Consider the following 15,760-nt stretch of genomic DNA (forward strand, 5'->3'; position numbering starts at 1 on the left):
CCTGGCATGAGGAGGCTGGAAGTGGTGAGTCCTGGGTGCTAAATGCCTTGGAATACAGTTTGGATGCCTCTACAAGAGCCACAGCCCCTTCCAGCCCCGTCTCTGCTGTCTAGAAAAGTCTGTTATGTGTCATGCATCACATCTGGCCATGTTCATCCCTTGTAGAGGTGAATAGGCTCTTTTGGAGTTGAACTGTGGTCCAAAAGACTAAGTGCATACTTCTGAAATCTCACACATGCACAGTTAGAAGGCTACTGTGCCCCTCAGGGCATCGTAAACCCTCCTGAGCACTACTCGGTCCTTGCAGCTGGTCTGGTCATCACTGACCAGTACTAATTGGTCTTGATTTTAACCTCTGGTTGTTGCAGAGAAAGTAATTTGGGTTTTGTTAGGTGCTGGACTGTTCCCAGTTCCTCTGGGCATCCTCAGTCTCTGCATGGGAAAGCTGTTCACTCCCACTAACCATCCAAACTTGCTGGAGATGGCTATGGACTGTCAAAAATTCCCCTTTCCCCATCCCCCCTGGAATGCAGTCCAGACACAGATGACAGGAATCACAGGTTGTCCTTCAGGAAACTGAACACAGTGGTGCAAGCTGCCTTCACTTTTCTGCTCTTTCACAATCTCTCTGCCCTTCTCGACCTCTTATGCCCAAGAGCTACTCATCCTGTCCCCAACCTTGAGTGAGACCAAGCACAGAAGGAAAGGTTTGCAGGGTCTGTGCCAGTTTTTTTCCTTTATATGCTCTGATGTCCACCATAATGGCAGATCTGAGAGCAGCAGGAGCTGGCCTTGGGGAGGAGAAGTAGTTTGGTCTGGAGGAGTTCAGCGGAAGAAAACAGCAGTCAGAAAAGAGGCCACTGCTAAACCTGTGTGGCTCTGACAGCACTGCTGAGCCTGGAGGAGCCTCTTAGCACAGCACAGAGAGGCAGGGGAAGATGCACATTGCAAATGGGGCCAGGAAAGGGACCCGCAGGTGGGACCTCTCTGCCCAGTGCCAACAGCATGACTGGAGATTTTAGCAAGGAGATCTGAGCTAGTCCTGGATATCACACAACCCACCAGTCATGAGTGAGCTGTGGATCTACATGGGAGACTGCTGCACTCTGCCCCCAGGATTAGCTGGCTATCAAACCATGAGCTGTGTTATTTTTTGTTTTAAATTAGACATGTTCCTTTAATGGATGGTGTAGGAGGTCTCTCCTGTTGCCCCAGTGACTAACCAGGCCTCCCTGCTTTTGACTGGCCTGGTGGGGGGAGCTGAGATGCTCACTGCTTCCTCATTCCTGAGTTCACTGCTTGGGCTCACCACTCCTTAGCTGAGTTCAGTTATTTAAGGAGGACAGCCCAGGAGAATATATCATGCGAAGGACAGGGGCTGTGCTGAACAGTGTGGGACCTTTGGGCACCTGGTGTTTGGCTTGTCTTCGTAGGTGCCGTGACCATGGCATCCCAAGGCCAGGTCATTTTCTGGAGGTATGGTATTATCTGCATCTGCTTTGGGAGAGAGGAGGGAGGGAATTGCATTTTCCAGAGGCCTCAGCTGTATCACCCTGCTGCCAGGAGCTTTCAAGACAGCAGTTCTTTGCAGCTCCACTCTATACTGCACTCACCCAGGCTACTTAAATACTGGTACAGCTTCTTTTATACAATCCATAAGGCCATTAGCAGTCAGACACCTATGTGCAGGTCATCAACTGTAGCCAGGATGGAGATGTGTGCCCTAGAAACTGTGCATGGCTGGAATACGCTACCTCAGGTTTGAATGCTGTGTGGTAGGTCAGGGTATCAATGGCTCGAGAAAGGTTCTGTGTTCCTGCTGTTGTAGGTTGGGGTATCAATGACTTGAGGAAGGCTCCGTGTTCCTTCTGCTGGCCCTCAGGCATTGGTGTGCTGTGGGCAGAAAGGCAAACGCTGTCCTACGGCAAGTTTCCTTGCTGTGTGGGCCAGGAGTAAGAGCTGGGAAGATGTGCAAGCTGGTTTGCGCCTCTTGTTTCAATGAGCCTGTTTCCTTTGGAGCTATTGACCAAGTCTTGGTGAACTACAGTCAGAAAAAGAAGTATTGTGGGGAAGGCCATAAAAATATATACCTCATATCCTTATCTCCTGATTAGTTGAAAATAACCCCTGCCAGATGGCTAAATTAGTTGGCAAACTTACTTCAGCCTCTGATGAACATGGACCAGGCTGGCATCTAAACCTGACTGCTTGAACAGAGCCACCAACAATCCACGTCTCTTCATCCCAGGTATGGGCTCTTCCAGGCTGGATGGATGGAGGCAAAGGCTCCAGCAAGGTATGTGAGACATCCTTGCTTGCATTTCTTCTGTCAAAAAGGTTTCAGCTGTTACAAGTATCCATCCCACCTAAGCTGAACAGCAGCAGGGAGAAGGACAGTCCACTTGTGAACAGAAGAGACCTCTCACGCATGAGCCGTGCTCCAGCCTTCTCACATGGAGCATCAAGGAAGAACTAAATTGTAATATTATCTGCACCTTTTCAGTGACAAAAGTGACATCACTAGTACACATAACGTAACACGGTGTAAACATCCATCGGGCATCGTATTCCTCAGGCATCTGGAATACATACCAGCTCTGTTATTCTCAACAGGCAGCCCAGCTGTTTTTTGTCAGGGAAATACAATAACTGCTGCATGTGGAAAAACGAATGCCTACCCCTTGCTGCTCTGAGAACCACCCTCCAGCTCTGCCAGCGCCTCTGCCCACCCTGGGCAGCTGCACACAGCCAGACAGCAGCAGGTTACTGGAAGCAGCAGGCTTCTTCAAGGCCGTTGGCCTCTTCAGGCTAATCTTGAAATGCAGAAATAGCCCAGAGAGAGGGGTGACTTTTCCAGGAAGCTTCAGAGGAACAGTGGGAGGTTTCTATTGATTTCAGGAAAAAACAAAACAAAACAACTCAAAAAATAAAACTGAAGCGCTGAGAAAAGTTGAGCTCTGCAATCAATAACTACTCATTGGAATGGAAAACCCTTCCTTTTGGGTTACCCCTGCCATGCTATTTCTTTTCCACAGTAAGCTTTGATATAAGGAGGAAGGCAGGGGACCTTCAATCTCTTAATCTTCCAGGTTTTTTGATCCTTGCACCTCTAAGCCCATTCCCAAGGGAAAGCCTACTCTGCGTGGAGCTAGAGATCAGGAAGATTAAGCTCCTGCCGCCTGTCATGGCGGAGCTGCAAGCCTCTCTGTCCCCTGTGCTCAGCAGCATTCAGGCTGCCCAGAGCTGCAGGCAAAACCCCGTTTGGCTGATCATGAGTGGGACCAGGGAAAAGAAGGTAGGAAGTGTAGAGCGGCATGCCACAGGCTGCCAAAGTGCCACCGGGATCCGAGGGCGGCGTCAGGGCTCTGACTTGTGCAGAAACGCTGGGTGCCGATGCACAGAAAATTGCTTTTCGCTTGAACTGCAGGACTGGACTGTTGCGAAACACAACTACTGTCAGCATGTGGCCGGGTTGCCAGCTTCCTCTTGTTTGTTCACCCTGCGTTCCAGATGGACTCAATACACCCCGGGGGGCTCATAGGCAAATATTTTTAAGGCCCTTGTGATTCTTGGATCTCGCAGTTGCTGTGGAGGAAACTCCAGAGGGCCTGATTTCCCCTTGTCCCTGGCAAGGGGTGTTGAAGTGGGCAGTGGTATCCATGTACCCAAAATTGCTATCCCCCTCCTGTAACAAGGGAGCGGCTTTTTCTGTCAGCGCTGCTGCTGCCTTGAACCAGGGGTGGGAAGCACCTGTCTGGATGCAAAGCTGGCAAGGCTTTGCAGATACAGGAGCAGGTGGCACCAGTGGGGGACAAAAGCGTTGGTGCTGGCCTGTTAGTCCTGATTTGTGTTTGTCTGTGAGCAAGCTGAGGATGGTTTTGCCTGGCACAGTGCTAGGGCAGAGGTGGTGTTCAGGCCAGAGGGTCCTTTCGAGGACCAGGGGCAAGTGTGGTGGCACCTGAAGCATTCAGAGACTGCACAGGAGGGCATCCTGGCTGCTTGTCCCCTTGCCATACCCGCTCCAGCATTTATAAATGAAATCCTCTGTAAACTGCAGGCAGCATCCCTCAGGTCCCAGCAGTTTCTCCCCTGGCCACTCTCGGGAAGGAGGACTTTAGAGGTGTGAGGGTGAGTCACAGCATGGCTGCCACTTGCTCCAGGCATATGTGCTGTGGGTGTAAGCCCGTGCTTCCCAGGCGTGAGAGCTGAGGCTGATCATGGCAACCTTGGCTGAGTTTATAGAAACTATCTCACTCTGGGATCAGCTCCATAGAAATTGGTGGAGTTCCTCAGGGAGGTAGATATTATTCAGCATATGCAAGAGACTCCATATATGCCCTGGAATAGGAAAGCACAGGGTTGTCCCACAGTGAGCCTGGCTGAGACCCTGAGAGACTTGGGGTTGAGCCCCGGTGGGACGTGACAAGTCTCCGCTGGGAGCTGTCACCCTGCAGGGTCTGCATGAGCCAACAAACGAAGTCCCCATCTCACAGGCCCCCAGGGGAGGCAGTGGCTGGTGATGGGTCCCCGGCTACCCGATGCCTGTGGCTGGAGGATATCTGCTGCTTTCCTCCCCGATGGGGTCAGCTGTGACTGCAGTTGTGGGGCACCAGGAGGGTGGGGCAGGCGGAGAACTGCTGTACACCCTGGTTGTGAGTGAAAGCTGGTGAGAATAAGGAGGAAGCCAGACTGGTTACACCTCCCAGCTCTGAGGGCGTCTAGGCAGGGAGGGCTTGGTACGGATGTGAATGTATGTATGGACTCATATGAACCTCATATGGCACACCTGTGATGAAACACATAGTTCTGAACCCTTATCCTGAGCATGCTGGCATGTGCAGACAGGGGTCTCTCAGACAACTTTCCGCTGGCTTTAAGGATGAGGATGGAAGGGAGGCAGTGGGAGGACAAGCAAGCCTTCTGCAATGTCTCCCCTCCTCTCCATCCCCTCTTTCAGCCCATCTTCCCTTTCTCCCATCCCAGCTGCTCCCTGCAGAAGGGGCTTGTTCACATGGTGCAACTCCCTAGAGCTCCATATCGGCCCTATAATCCTGGAATCTGCAGTGATTGAGGTGCAATTGTGCAAGTAACTGACGCAGGCACACATTAACGATGGGAGGAGTCATGCGGATGTACGGACGCCGATGCGCTCTCATGCAGGAGGCTGCCCAATGTGCTGGGAAAGGGTGTGTGGCAAGCTGGTGAACGCAGCTGAAGCCAAGCAGCTATTTTTGTGTGGGCAGGAGGCCTGTGACATCTCACAGCCTGGTCCTGCCTGGGGATGAGATGGGAAGAGGCAGCTGGGGAGTTTCTGTGTACAGTGGGGCAAAACAGGCCTTGGGCTGGCAGCCCCGAATGCTGGTGCGGTGGCCATGGCCGGTGCCTGTGCCTCCTGCAGCACAGCTCCCTCCAGCACCCTGCCAGACTTGGGGAAGAGGGAAAGTCCCCTGTAAGGACCTTCTGTGGCTCTCTGGGTTTCTCCTCTGGCAGTCCTGAGCCGGGCTGAGCCCAGCAAGCCTGTGAGACTGATGGGCATGAGCTGCTTGCCCTGGGATATACCTGTGGGGTTTTGTGGGGATGTGCTTCAGGGCTTGCTCCAGTGGGGAGCTGAGGTTGCTGCCACAACCCCCAGTCCATGTGACAATGTACCCAGGACCACGTGTGACAGCCCCACCGGCTGTGGTGGGAACCTGCACCAAGCCATGCTTACAGGTCTGTCCGAGCCAGGGCTGTGCTGGAGATGGTTTGTGCTCAGCAAGGCTCAGGCTGTGCTGTTCCATGCCGTGCTGCCTGTTGCCTCCTCTGCCAGTGCTGCTCTGCCGGTGTGGCTTGGCAAGTGGTCTTCTCCTCCTCAGCTTCTCATTTGACAGCCACTTACCCATCTGTGCACGGGGCATCCCCAAACCAGCTAGCTCACGGACCTGACCCTGTTTCCAGCCTCCTCCTGCCCACTGCCTGGCTCGTACCGGGTCTCTCCTGGGGTCACAGGCCTGTCTCAGTGTTCTGCTCACCTCCCTGGGCAACTGGTCTCTCACAAGTGCCAGCAGGGACTGCCCGGCTCGCTTCTGCACCAGAGGATGCAGAGAGGAGCATCCTCCACTGGGACCGGCTGCCTCCTTCCAAAGGCAAAACCTGGGTCTCCTCTCCCCCCCGCCACATGGTCCCCCACCTTTGATGACGAGTGCTCACCCTGATGTTCATCACTACCGTAGTCATGTGCTTCACTGGTCCACCTTGGTCTAGGTCTGTGGCTGACCTGCCTTGACCTCCTTCCTGCCAGCAGCTCTGCAAACGGGCACCGTAGGCATAGGGTGTGAAAGGAGGTGGGCTGCACGGTAACATTGTCCTTTCTTTTTTCCCCAAATAGCATGACTACGGTCATTATCATCCTGGCTGCAGTGATTGCCCTGATCATCGGGTTTGGTGTCTCAGGTATGTGACTTCTCAGATTTCTTGCTGTTACCAGTGGGGTGATGAACTTTTGCCCTGCCGCTACCTCCATGTCTCCACCCTGTGCATGGGCTGAGGAGTGATCTTGTGTGGAAATGCCACCTATGACCCTTTCACGAAGGCTCGCTTTATAAAGCTTGTGTACCAGATCGCTGAGTTAAGGCTGCACAGGCGATTTCAGTTCTGGCCTTTCTCAGCAAGGTATCATTCCATGGCATTAAACCACAAGGAGCTGTACTCTCCTTGGAGACTGTGAGCTCTTTTAGGTTTTAAATAATGCAGAGATTTACACATACACATACGTGCTCAGGGTGGGTTAGAAGACACCAGCACTTGGCACTCAGAGCTGAGTGAGGAAATCTGTGTCGACTCTTAATTTCTGTGAAAATTTGTTAGAGGGCCGGCCCCAGGCTGCAGCAACGGCTGTGCACATATGAGCCCCGGCGCTATGGGTCAGCTCTGTTTTGCCCCAGGATGTGAATGCCTAACCTATGCTTTCACAGCAGAAATTAAGGCTTTTTTTAATTTGGTTGTTTTTTTTTTAGTTTTCTGGTGTTAGCAACTGAAACGTTCAACTCCATCTGTTGGCCCGTGGGAAGCCAGCTGAGACAAGGGGTCAATAAGTGTAGCACAACCTCTGCTGCTGGAAATGTAGTGCTGTGTTAGCTGAAATTTCCTTGGGCTTGGAGCCCTAAACCTGCACGTACAGAAAGTCCTGCATGTACTGTGCTCCTTCTCACAGGCAGGAGGAGATGATGGGATTTACTGTGAAGTTGGGCAGCATCTGCCAGATGGGGCACATTCCCCTGCTCCCTCAGAGATGACAAAAATGTGTTGCTTTGGTGTTGGCCAAAATGCAGCCTCCTTGGGGCAGTTAGGGAAGGGCTGCTCAGAAAAGAGCAGAAAAGAGGGCCTGGCTCTGGGAAGGAGCTAATTCTCAAGCTTGCTAGTTAGGATTTGACTTGACAAATGATCTGTGTCCCCAGGGAAGGGAAATGCTGATTTTTCTTAAATGAAAGAAAGCAGTCTGGATTCCAGTAAGGGTGAAAGAGCAGCCTCTTATTTCTCTGCCAGCATTACGCCTTGCAATCACATTTATATTGCATAAAGGGAGGTCCCAACTAAGAAAAGACACAAAAATCACACTCTTCTGGCAACTGCAAAAAGAAAAATCCCTGATACATATAAGTAAGCAAGAAAACACCATGCAAATTCTTCTCAAACAAATAAGACGAGCTACTTTTTGAAGCAGACTGCCTGCTAAAGAAATGCTCCTGTGCTTTATCTTGGTACATAAGCCACGGGAGTTCACCTCTGCTAGCCACACTGGTAGCTGCTACCGGTGTCCTTGTGATGTTCCAGTGCCCGTTCACCCTCGGGGTTGGTGCATGACCGCTGCAGGGCAGTCTGGCCTTTCTCCGCGCCCATCACCTTGCCTTTCTCCTGCCGCCTTCCTTTCTTCTTGCAGAAAAACGCTCCATCAGCGTGACAGCGCTGACGTCTTCCGGGAACATTGGCCAGCGTGGCATCCTGGGCTGCACTTTCGAGCCCGACATCCAGATGGGCAGCATAGTGATCCGGTGGGCCAAGACGGGAGTAGCCGGGCTGGTTCACGAGTTTAAAGGTGGGAAGGACCACCTGCAAGAGCAAGACGCGTCGTTTCAGGGCCGCACGGCGGTGTTCGCAGACCAGGTGATTGGCGGCAACGCTTCCCTGGAGCTGAGGGATGTGCAGCTCTCCGATGCCGGCACCTACTGGTGCTCCGTCACCACAGCCAGAGGCAGCGGAGCAGCAGTGTTGCAGTACAGGACAGGAGGTGAGGGGTACAAGAAAGAAAATCCTGCTGCAAAACACAGACTAACGTGGCTTGGTCAGACCTACCCATGGTTACACCAGCGCTAGAGTCTGTGTGAGTGGCACCTGCTCCTCCAGCAGCCACTGTTGAGCCCTGCACCCCTGATTAGGACTGGGGTATTTTTGGCTTTTCCAGAGGTGTTTATGGCCTTACCCACTCTTTCCACATCCTCATTCCAGAAAAGATTATTTTAATGCGCTCAGTTGTCTTTTTTCTTCTGTTTAACCACATGTAGTCTACCAAATACTTGACTACAAAGAGCCCCTAAGAATGGGAGTAGCTAATTGATCTTACAAAGATTCAGAATTTATACCTGTTAAAGATAAAATGATAGCTTTTTCTCTCTAGATTAAGATATATCTCCATCCAGAAGTGCTGCATAGTAAAAATTATAGCCTATTTAATATCTTTCTTCTGTTTTTCTAATGTATTCAGTTTTTAAAAATGGCTATCAAAGCAACAAACTGCCTATATCATAGTTATCTTAAGTATTACATATTTGCTAGAGTTAATTCTTTATCTCATTATGAGTCAACCTTAAAACACACACAGACATTGCTGAATTTTCACTTGCGGGTGCTCAATTCTTCTGAACCCTCTGGCCTTGGCCATCATGTTCACCACTGGCACAAAGCAATACGCTCCCACTGAACTCAGCAGCTTTTCACCCATTTCTGTCACCTCTGGGTCTTTTTAATGAAATTGTGGTGAGTTACACTGACTATACGATGGGGATAATTGAGCCTGCACAGGTAGCTGGTCTTAGTGTTTCTCTGGCTGGCTTTTGCTGGCACCCCTGAGGTCCCAGCACATCCCTTGAACTCAGGGTTTGGCACAGTAGAGTGGGTCCATGACCTTCCAGAGAAAGTTTCTAAGGTAGCCAAGAAAATTGTTGGAAAGGAGGAAAAAAAATCTTCACGGCTCTCCCAGTGTTGGAGAGTCAGTCCTCCAGGAGAGATCTGGAAACCACCAGGGTCTTCACACTCTTCCAGTGAGATGACTTTGGCTGCAGTAACAAGTGACCCCACAGATGAGTCACCTCGTGTTGGAGACTGATGGATGAACCACTTCAGGGTTTCCGGCAGACTGCAGTCTTTGCATCCTCTCCCTCACCACTGCGACCGGCATTGCTGCCCAACAGGTCAAATTGGGAGAGGAAAAACTGTCAGATGTCTCCAAGTCAAGGAAATGCAGTTTTAGCACGGGTGACTGCTTATGTGGTGAGGCTAGATGTACCAGCAGCACAGGGGGGGTTCCTCTGTGCAAAGGTCAGTCATGGCAGGACAGTAGTAACCAGCAGAGCTCTTGAATGAGACAGGCTGCTTTTCTGCACCTCCAGTCTCCTCCTTTGGCCCAGCAGAGCCAAAGCACCAGGAGGTGGGCACCAGCTTCTGTGCAGAAGCTTGTGACAGATGTCTTGGAGACACAGACACCTCCCCATGTCACTCACGGGGAGTCCATCTTGGGACAGAAAGGCAACATGAGACTTGGTGTCACAGGAACATCTGGCCAGCATCATTTCACACAGCCTCCCATTTCTTATTGGAAGCGTGTTTTCTGTCCTGTTGCTACATGAAGGACTTTCCCAAGCAGTGAAAAAAAGGCTGCTGCGTTCACAGGCCCCTTATCTTGCGATGGCAAGGGTGGAAGAACTGCTTGGGACTACAGCAGGTAACAGCAAGGCTGGAGTGCTTTGGCTCATGTCTGAGGCACGCTTAAGTCCCATGGGGACTTGGTCTCCTACCCCTCCTTGAAACCTTGTGAATCTGCCTGCTTTTGTGTTGTTTGATTTGATGTTTAAGGTTACCTAGATAGATAGAAAAGGCACTAAACACGTGAAATGCTGTATTAGGTTTTACGGCCATTGAAATCGGTGAACTCTGCTCTCCTAAAAAGCTGCTGTTTCTCTTCACCTATGTGCATGTGGGAAATACAGTGAATATACAGTTATGTTTATCCAGGAGAGTGAGACTAACAAAGTTTTATTTGAGACAGCCTTGGCTTTACAACACAGCTGAGTTTGCAATGGGCTTTAAATGTTTTGTTTAATCCAGGGATGTTGGCATAAATCCTGCAGCTCAGGCCACACCTTAGTGTCGTGGTTCAGCCCCAGCCAGCAACTAAGCACCACGCAGCCACTCGCTCACTCCCCCTACCCCGATGGGATGGGGGAGAGAATTGGAGGAGTAAGAGTGAGAAACACTCCTGGGTTGAGAGAAGAACAGTCTAATAATTGAAATAAAGTAAAATAGTGATGATAATAATAACAATATAATAATGATATTAATAATAATAATAATATACAAAGCAAGTGATGCACAATGCAATTGCTCACCACCCACCGACCGATACCCAGACAGTCCCTGAGCAGCAATCGCTGCTCCCCGGCCAACCTCCCCCAGTTTATATACTGAGCATGACGTCATGTAGTATGAAATAGCCCTTTGGTCAGTTTGGATCAACTATTCTGGCTGTGCCCCCTCCCAGCTTCTTGTGCACCTGGCAGAGCCTGGGAAGCTGAAACGTCCTTGACTAGCATAAGCAGTACTTAGCAACAACTAAAAACATCAGCGTGTTATCAACATTCTTCTCCTACTAAATCCAAAACACAGCACTGTGCCTGCTACTAGGAAGAAAATTAACTCTATCCCAGCTGAAACCAGGACACTTAGTCTGCCCTCAGCCAGTGCAGATGGAGCTTCCCTTGGCTGCAGCCCCATTTAGCATCAGAGTCACATCACGAAGCCGTAGGTGTTGGTCAGGCTCCCTTGTCAGTCAGCAGAGAGTCGTCTTCCCCTTCCCCCAGCCTCCGATAACAGCAATCGGTTTTGGCATGCCTCTCTCTGCTGGGAATAGCAGGTGCCTCCTTTCAGCCACCTGCCTTCAGCAGAGGTGAGTGGAGCTGTGCGGGATGCAGTTCCTGCCCGGGGAAGCCAGGCGTTCAGCAGACATGGGCAGTCTCAGGCCAGCCAGGTCCTGAGCCCAGTCTCCTCTGGGAGCTTGGACATCCAGGAGCTCTTGGGAAACACTTAGTTCATGAGCCTGGGACCCAGCTCATAACTGCAGAATTAGACACTAAAGCTGTGCCATGAACTTAGCAGATCTTGTCAAACTGGATGGCCTTGTCCTAGGAGTCTTTAGATCCCCTGTAGTCATCCCCCTGTGGCCCAACCTATACAGACCTCAGTCTGAGCCTCTGCGTTTGGTTTGGCTGCATGTGATGCTGAGCAGCAAGAACTCTAGAAATACTTGGGACTGACCAGCAGATGCCGTTGGGTGTTTCACTCCCAGTTCCTAGACATTTTCTGTTTTCTGACGCTCTCCCTGTTTTCCCTCCCAAAGCCTTCAGCACCCCCAAGGTCCATGTAGAGAACAGCAGCAGCGGGGACACGTTGCAGTGCGAAGCACCACGCTGGTTCCCTCGACCCGCCGTGCGCTGGACAGCCTACAGCGACGCCGGCGGGTACCTGCCTCGCGTTGCCAACACCAGCTACGAGCTGAATGCTGAAAATATCACTCTGAAAGTGATTTCATTTCTGCGCAACATTACTGCTAACGCCACCTATACCTGCGTGATTGAAAACAACATTGCTAAGGCTACAGGCAACATCAAAGTGACAGGTATAGTTTAACACCACCCAGAGACCACAGGCATGGGGGAGAAGAGTTTAAACAGTGCACCTGTGTGCATCGGGGGGCTCCTGCAGCACCCGTGTCAGTCAAGGAAGGAACTGAAATCTGTGGCTAGTCCAAGCACCTCTCTCTCTGTCCCTGGGATGAAGGAAAGGGTCTGTGTTTCGTCCCACTATTTCAGATGTTTTCCATGGTAATGATTGCTCCCTTGGCACAGGGACAGAACTGCCAGGGAACAGGAAGGAAGGAAAAGACACACTTCAAAAGAATGCATTCCTTTGACTGTTAACCAAAAATGAACGAACCAACCAAAACCCTCAACTTTTGACACTTTCTTTAGAACCATTTTGTGTACCAAACCAGCAGGCCCCTTTAGCTGTTACTAATGACAATCTCTCTGACACCAGCCCATCCCCATTATTTAAAAGGCCACCTTATCCACGGGAAAGAAAACTTTCCAAAAAGCTTGGATATCTTTTCCTGTTCTACGTGAGAAGGGTCTTCTACAGCAAGGGCTTTGTAGCAGTGGGTCTCCAGCACAAGAGGCAGAGTTTATCTTCATCAATATTTAGAAAAATAGGGAGGAATAAATATACACACTCATTTTGCCTTCCCTGCTGGTAGCCTCTCACTATTCTTCTGCTACAGATTTCAGCATTACAAGGGGGACCAACTTGCAGCTTGTGAACCTGAACGCAGAGTCAGTGTCCTCCTCTCTTCCAGCCTATCACTGGATGCTTCTGCTTCTCCTGTATCTGCTGTTGATATAAAGCCTCTATAAAACAATCAGAAACCCTGCTGGACCTGGAGGTAAGCTTGGAAAGGGAAACTCATTAGCATATATGCTCAGTATATGGAGACCCTCTTTCTGGGTTTTGTTACAGCAGCAGACCTATCTCAAGCCTGCCAGAATGGGAGGATGTGTCTTTGCCCTGTGACCGTCTTTTCCCCACCCCAGCTTTAGGTGGGACACATGGATTGTCCCTCCCATAGGCTCCCTGCTGGATTCTCCCATCACTTTCTGCAACTTTAGAGATTCTTCTCTTACACTGGTGACCGTCATCTCTTACTCGTCCCCTCATTCTCTTTTCCTTCCCTCTTCAACCTTCTCTCTGATCCAAAAGACAGAGGTCTTGCTTGCTGCTCTGTGCACTCGCTGAACCCTGGCTACAGTTCATGGCCGCAAGGCAGTGTGGACTTCTTCCTCTCCTTCCCCATGAGGCCTAGCTGCAGGACAAGCCCTGCTTTGCTCAGACAACTCCCCTGCACAGTGCAGCACCTTCAGTAAATAGCACCTAGTAGGGATACCTTGCAGAGGGCTAGAGGGAGCTGCCAGCCTGAGCAATCCCACCTAGAACTGCAGTAAGGAGGGCTGTAGACAGTCAAAGCAGAGGAGAACTGCATCAGCTTTGGGTGGTAGGCTCTGGAGGTAAACTGGCGATGGAGAGCTACAGAAAATCAGCTAAAAGGAACATCTCTCTCTTTCCGTGCAGAACAGTTACACAGCTACCCTGAATGCAGGACATGCTTCATGCTTTCCTTCCTCTTGGGCTGAGAACTTTAAGAGCTCCTCCCTGTCCCAGAGCATGTAGCAGCATGACATGAAGCCAGCTGATTTCACTCTTGTATTATTATTTCTTACCCACGCCAAAACCAGGATACTTTGTTTGGCTTCAGAAAGAGTGAGGAACATGATAAGGAGAGTTGCATAAATAAAGGAAAAACTCTGATCACAGCAATGAGATGCGTTCTCTTCTCTGAAGTAACCTGGTGACTAGAACTCTAATCATGGGCAGGAGCTGAGAGACAAACAGGAAAAGGGTTTCCTGCAATACATTCGAGAACTGGTCCTTCAAACTCAGAGTACTAAAAGCAAGCAAATCTTAATTCCCCCCAAACAGATCTGATTCATCCATCTCATGCCTTGTGATTCTCTGAAGGTACTAATAAAACTGTGAATAAGAGAGCCAGTTCATCTGTTCAGTCTTCTCAGAAGACTGTAATCAAACCCCCCTTCTGAAAAAGATGTTGTGAACGGCAAAACATTGATGGATTAGAAAATAGCCAACAGGCTTGGTATAAGTGTTAGGTCTTCAACCTGGCAAAGGCAAACAGCCTATATGAGGACTGATGATTGCATTTGTAATGTGAAATAAAAGATGAACATGTGAGTTGTAAGTGTAGCAGCAGACAGAAGAATAACATGCATAATGAGGAGGAAAAGAGGGAGCCTAGTAAGATACTACTGGAAAGTTCAAATTCAGAAGTAAAACCAATTATTAAATATAGTTACAACTATAGAGACAAATTTGCTTTTTTGTTTTCAAATAAGTCTCTTATCTGGCACTTCCTATCTATTTCTGTAGCACTGTCTGGTACTATGTTATTCATATTCACAGGACTACTTTCAGTTGCACTTTTAAATCAGATTTTGATCTCTTAATTTACATCACTTACAGTCAACATTTTCCTCAGGCTGAGAGGGGGGATTTTTTGTTTGCTGTTTTCTGGTTTTGTTTTCTTTGGGCAAGGTGGGGGGCAAGCTTCAGCAAAAATGTTACCATGTCACAGAAAGCACCTACAGAAAAAAAGACCGTCACAGCAAAACTTGTGTAGACCTTTGCTTTAAGCTGTTTTGGCAACCTTCTTAAGGATGGAGTCTCAGAACGCTGTTGAATGGTGCCATCTGTCAGTCTCGTGCCACTCATGCTTTGGTCTTAGAAGTGGCCAGCACGCCTTGAGATGGAAGAGATTTTACACATGCTCGATAAACCCACCGCCTGACGTTGAATATAAGGATCAAACTAAGGGTGAAAGGGAAAAAGCAGGGGGAAACACTAAACAAAACAAAACCCAAAACAGAGTAGCTGTTCAAATACACTGTCTGCACACAGAATACGGCGGGGAAGTAACTGCGTGTGGAATTTACTAACCTATAGCACAAGTCGAAGGATTTGGATGTTATTTTGCCAAAAGCAAGTGCAGAACACTTGGTCATCACTGCAAGCAGATGGCAGAGGAATCTCTTCAAATGGTGATCTCCCATGTGTTGTATTGGTTAGCCTGCTGGGCCACCATGGATACTGGCACGTGCCGTTGCAGTCATCCCCTTCCCCATCAGGAACGGATTGGCAAGCCTGTAGCACGTTGTGAGTTTGTATCACAGCTCACTGCCTTCCTCTTGTTACCAGCCCCACGTAGTGTTCAGGGCATTGTTTACGCTGCAAAACAATGCCCATATAGTCCTGTGATGTAGTGCCATGATTTAGTTTCCAAACAGTAACTTTTTCACTTCCCTTCTCTTCTTGGAAGAAGGAAATGCTTTAAAAACATCATTTTAATAATTTCAGTTGGGTTAAGATGACCATCCCTTGTGGCAACTGTACAGTTTTGCATGAAGACAGTGAATGATCTGCAAAATGCTTGGCTCTGGCTCATAAACCCAAGGTCTACATTTTGCCTCATTCCCCATATAGCAAAATAGATACAGTGTTATTTAAATTGTGTTTTAATAGTTTTATTTAGTAGATACTACCACATAAAATACACACATTGTGTGCCCTAGGGCCAAAGCAACTGCTATCATGTAGGAAGTACTGAACATCTCTCTTCCAAAACATAGCCCGGCATCGCTGCTGGCTATGGTCCAGAATGACCATTCAGGAATTCCACAAGTCACAGCAGCTTCTTGATTGCACCCTTCACCCTGTGCTCACAGGCCTGTGCTCTCACTGGGAAGGGGATTAAAAAAAGCTCCCAATCCCAGTAGGTATCTCCATAATTCCTCTCCCACTGGGAGGCATGTTAAGCAGTGGCTCCCAC

At 49.5% G+C, this 15,760-nt stretch overlaps 1 protein-coding gene across 2 annotated transcripts; it reads left to right on the forward strand.

Annotated features, from left to right (window-relative positions):
- The first annotated feature begins 1,444 nt into the window (after positions 1-1,444).
- VTCN1 (V-set domain containing T cell activation inhibitor 1) lies at positions 1,445-12,708 on the forward strand. Of its 2 annotated transcripts, none has more exons than XM_075727806.1 (5): positions 1,445-1,476; positions 6,368-6,432; positions 7,919-8,266; positions 11,648-11,926; positions 12,563-12,708. In XM_075727806.1, the coding sequence occupies exons 1-5, from the start codon at positions 1,445-1,447 to the stop codon at positions 12,706-12,708; spliced, it is 870 nt and encodes a 289-aa protein (XP_075583921.1). The 2 variants fall into 2 exon arrangements, with proteins under 2 accessions (XP_075583921.1, XP_075583922.1); XM_075727807.1 differs by having other exon boundaries at positions 12,587-12,708.
- Positions 12,709-15,760: the final 3,052 nt, after the last annotated feature.

Source organism: Pelecanus crispus, chromosome 1 (assembly GCF_030463565.1).
Source record: "Pelecanus crispus isolate bPelCri1 chromosome 1, bPelCri1.pri, whole genome shotgun sequence".
NCBI classification, from domain to species: domain Eukaryota; kingdom Metazoa; phylum Chordata; class Aves; order Pelecaniformes; family Pelecanidae; genus Pelecanus; species Pelecanus crispus.

Coding starts and splice junctions, on each gene's coding strand:
- VTCN1 (XM_075727806.1), top strand. CDS start 1,445: ATGGCATCCCAAGGCCAGGTCATTTTCTGGAG. Junction 1,477..6,367: donor GGCCAGGTCATTTTCTGGAG/GTATGGTATTAT, acceptor TTCCCCAAATAG/CATGACTACGGTCATTATCA. Junction 8,267..11,647: donor GTTGCAGTACAGGACAGGAG/GTGAGGGGTACA, acceptor TCCCTCCCAAAG/CCTTCAGCACCCCCAAGGTC.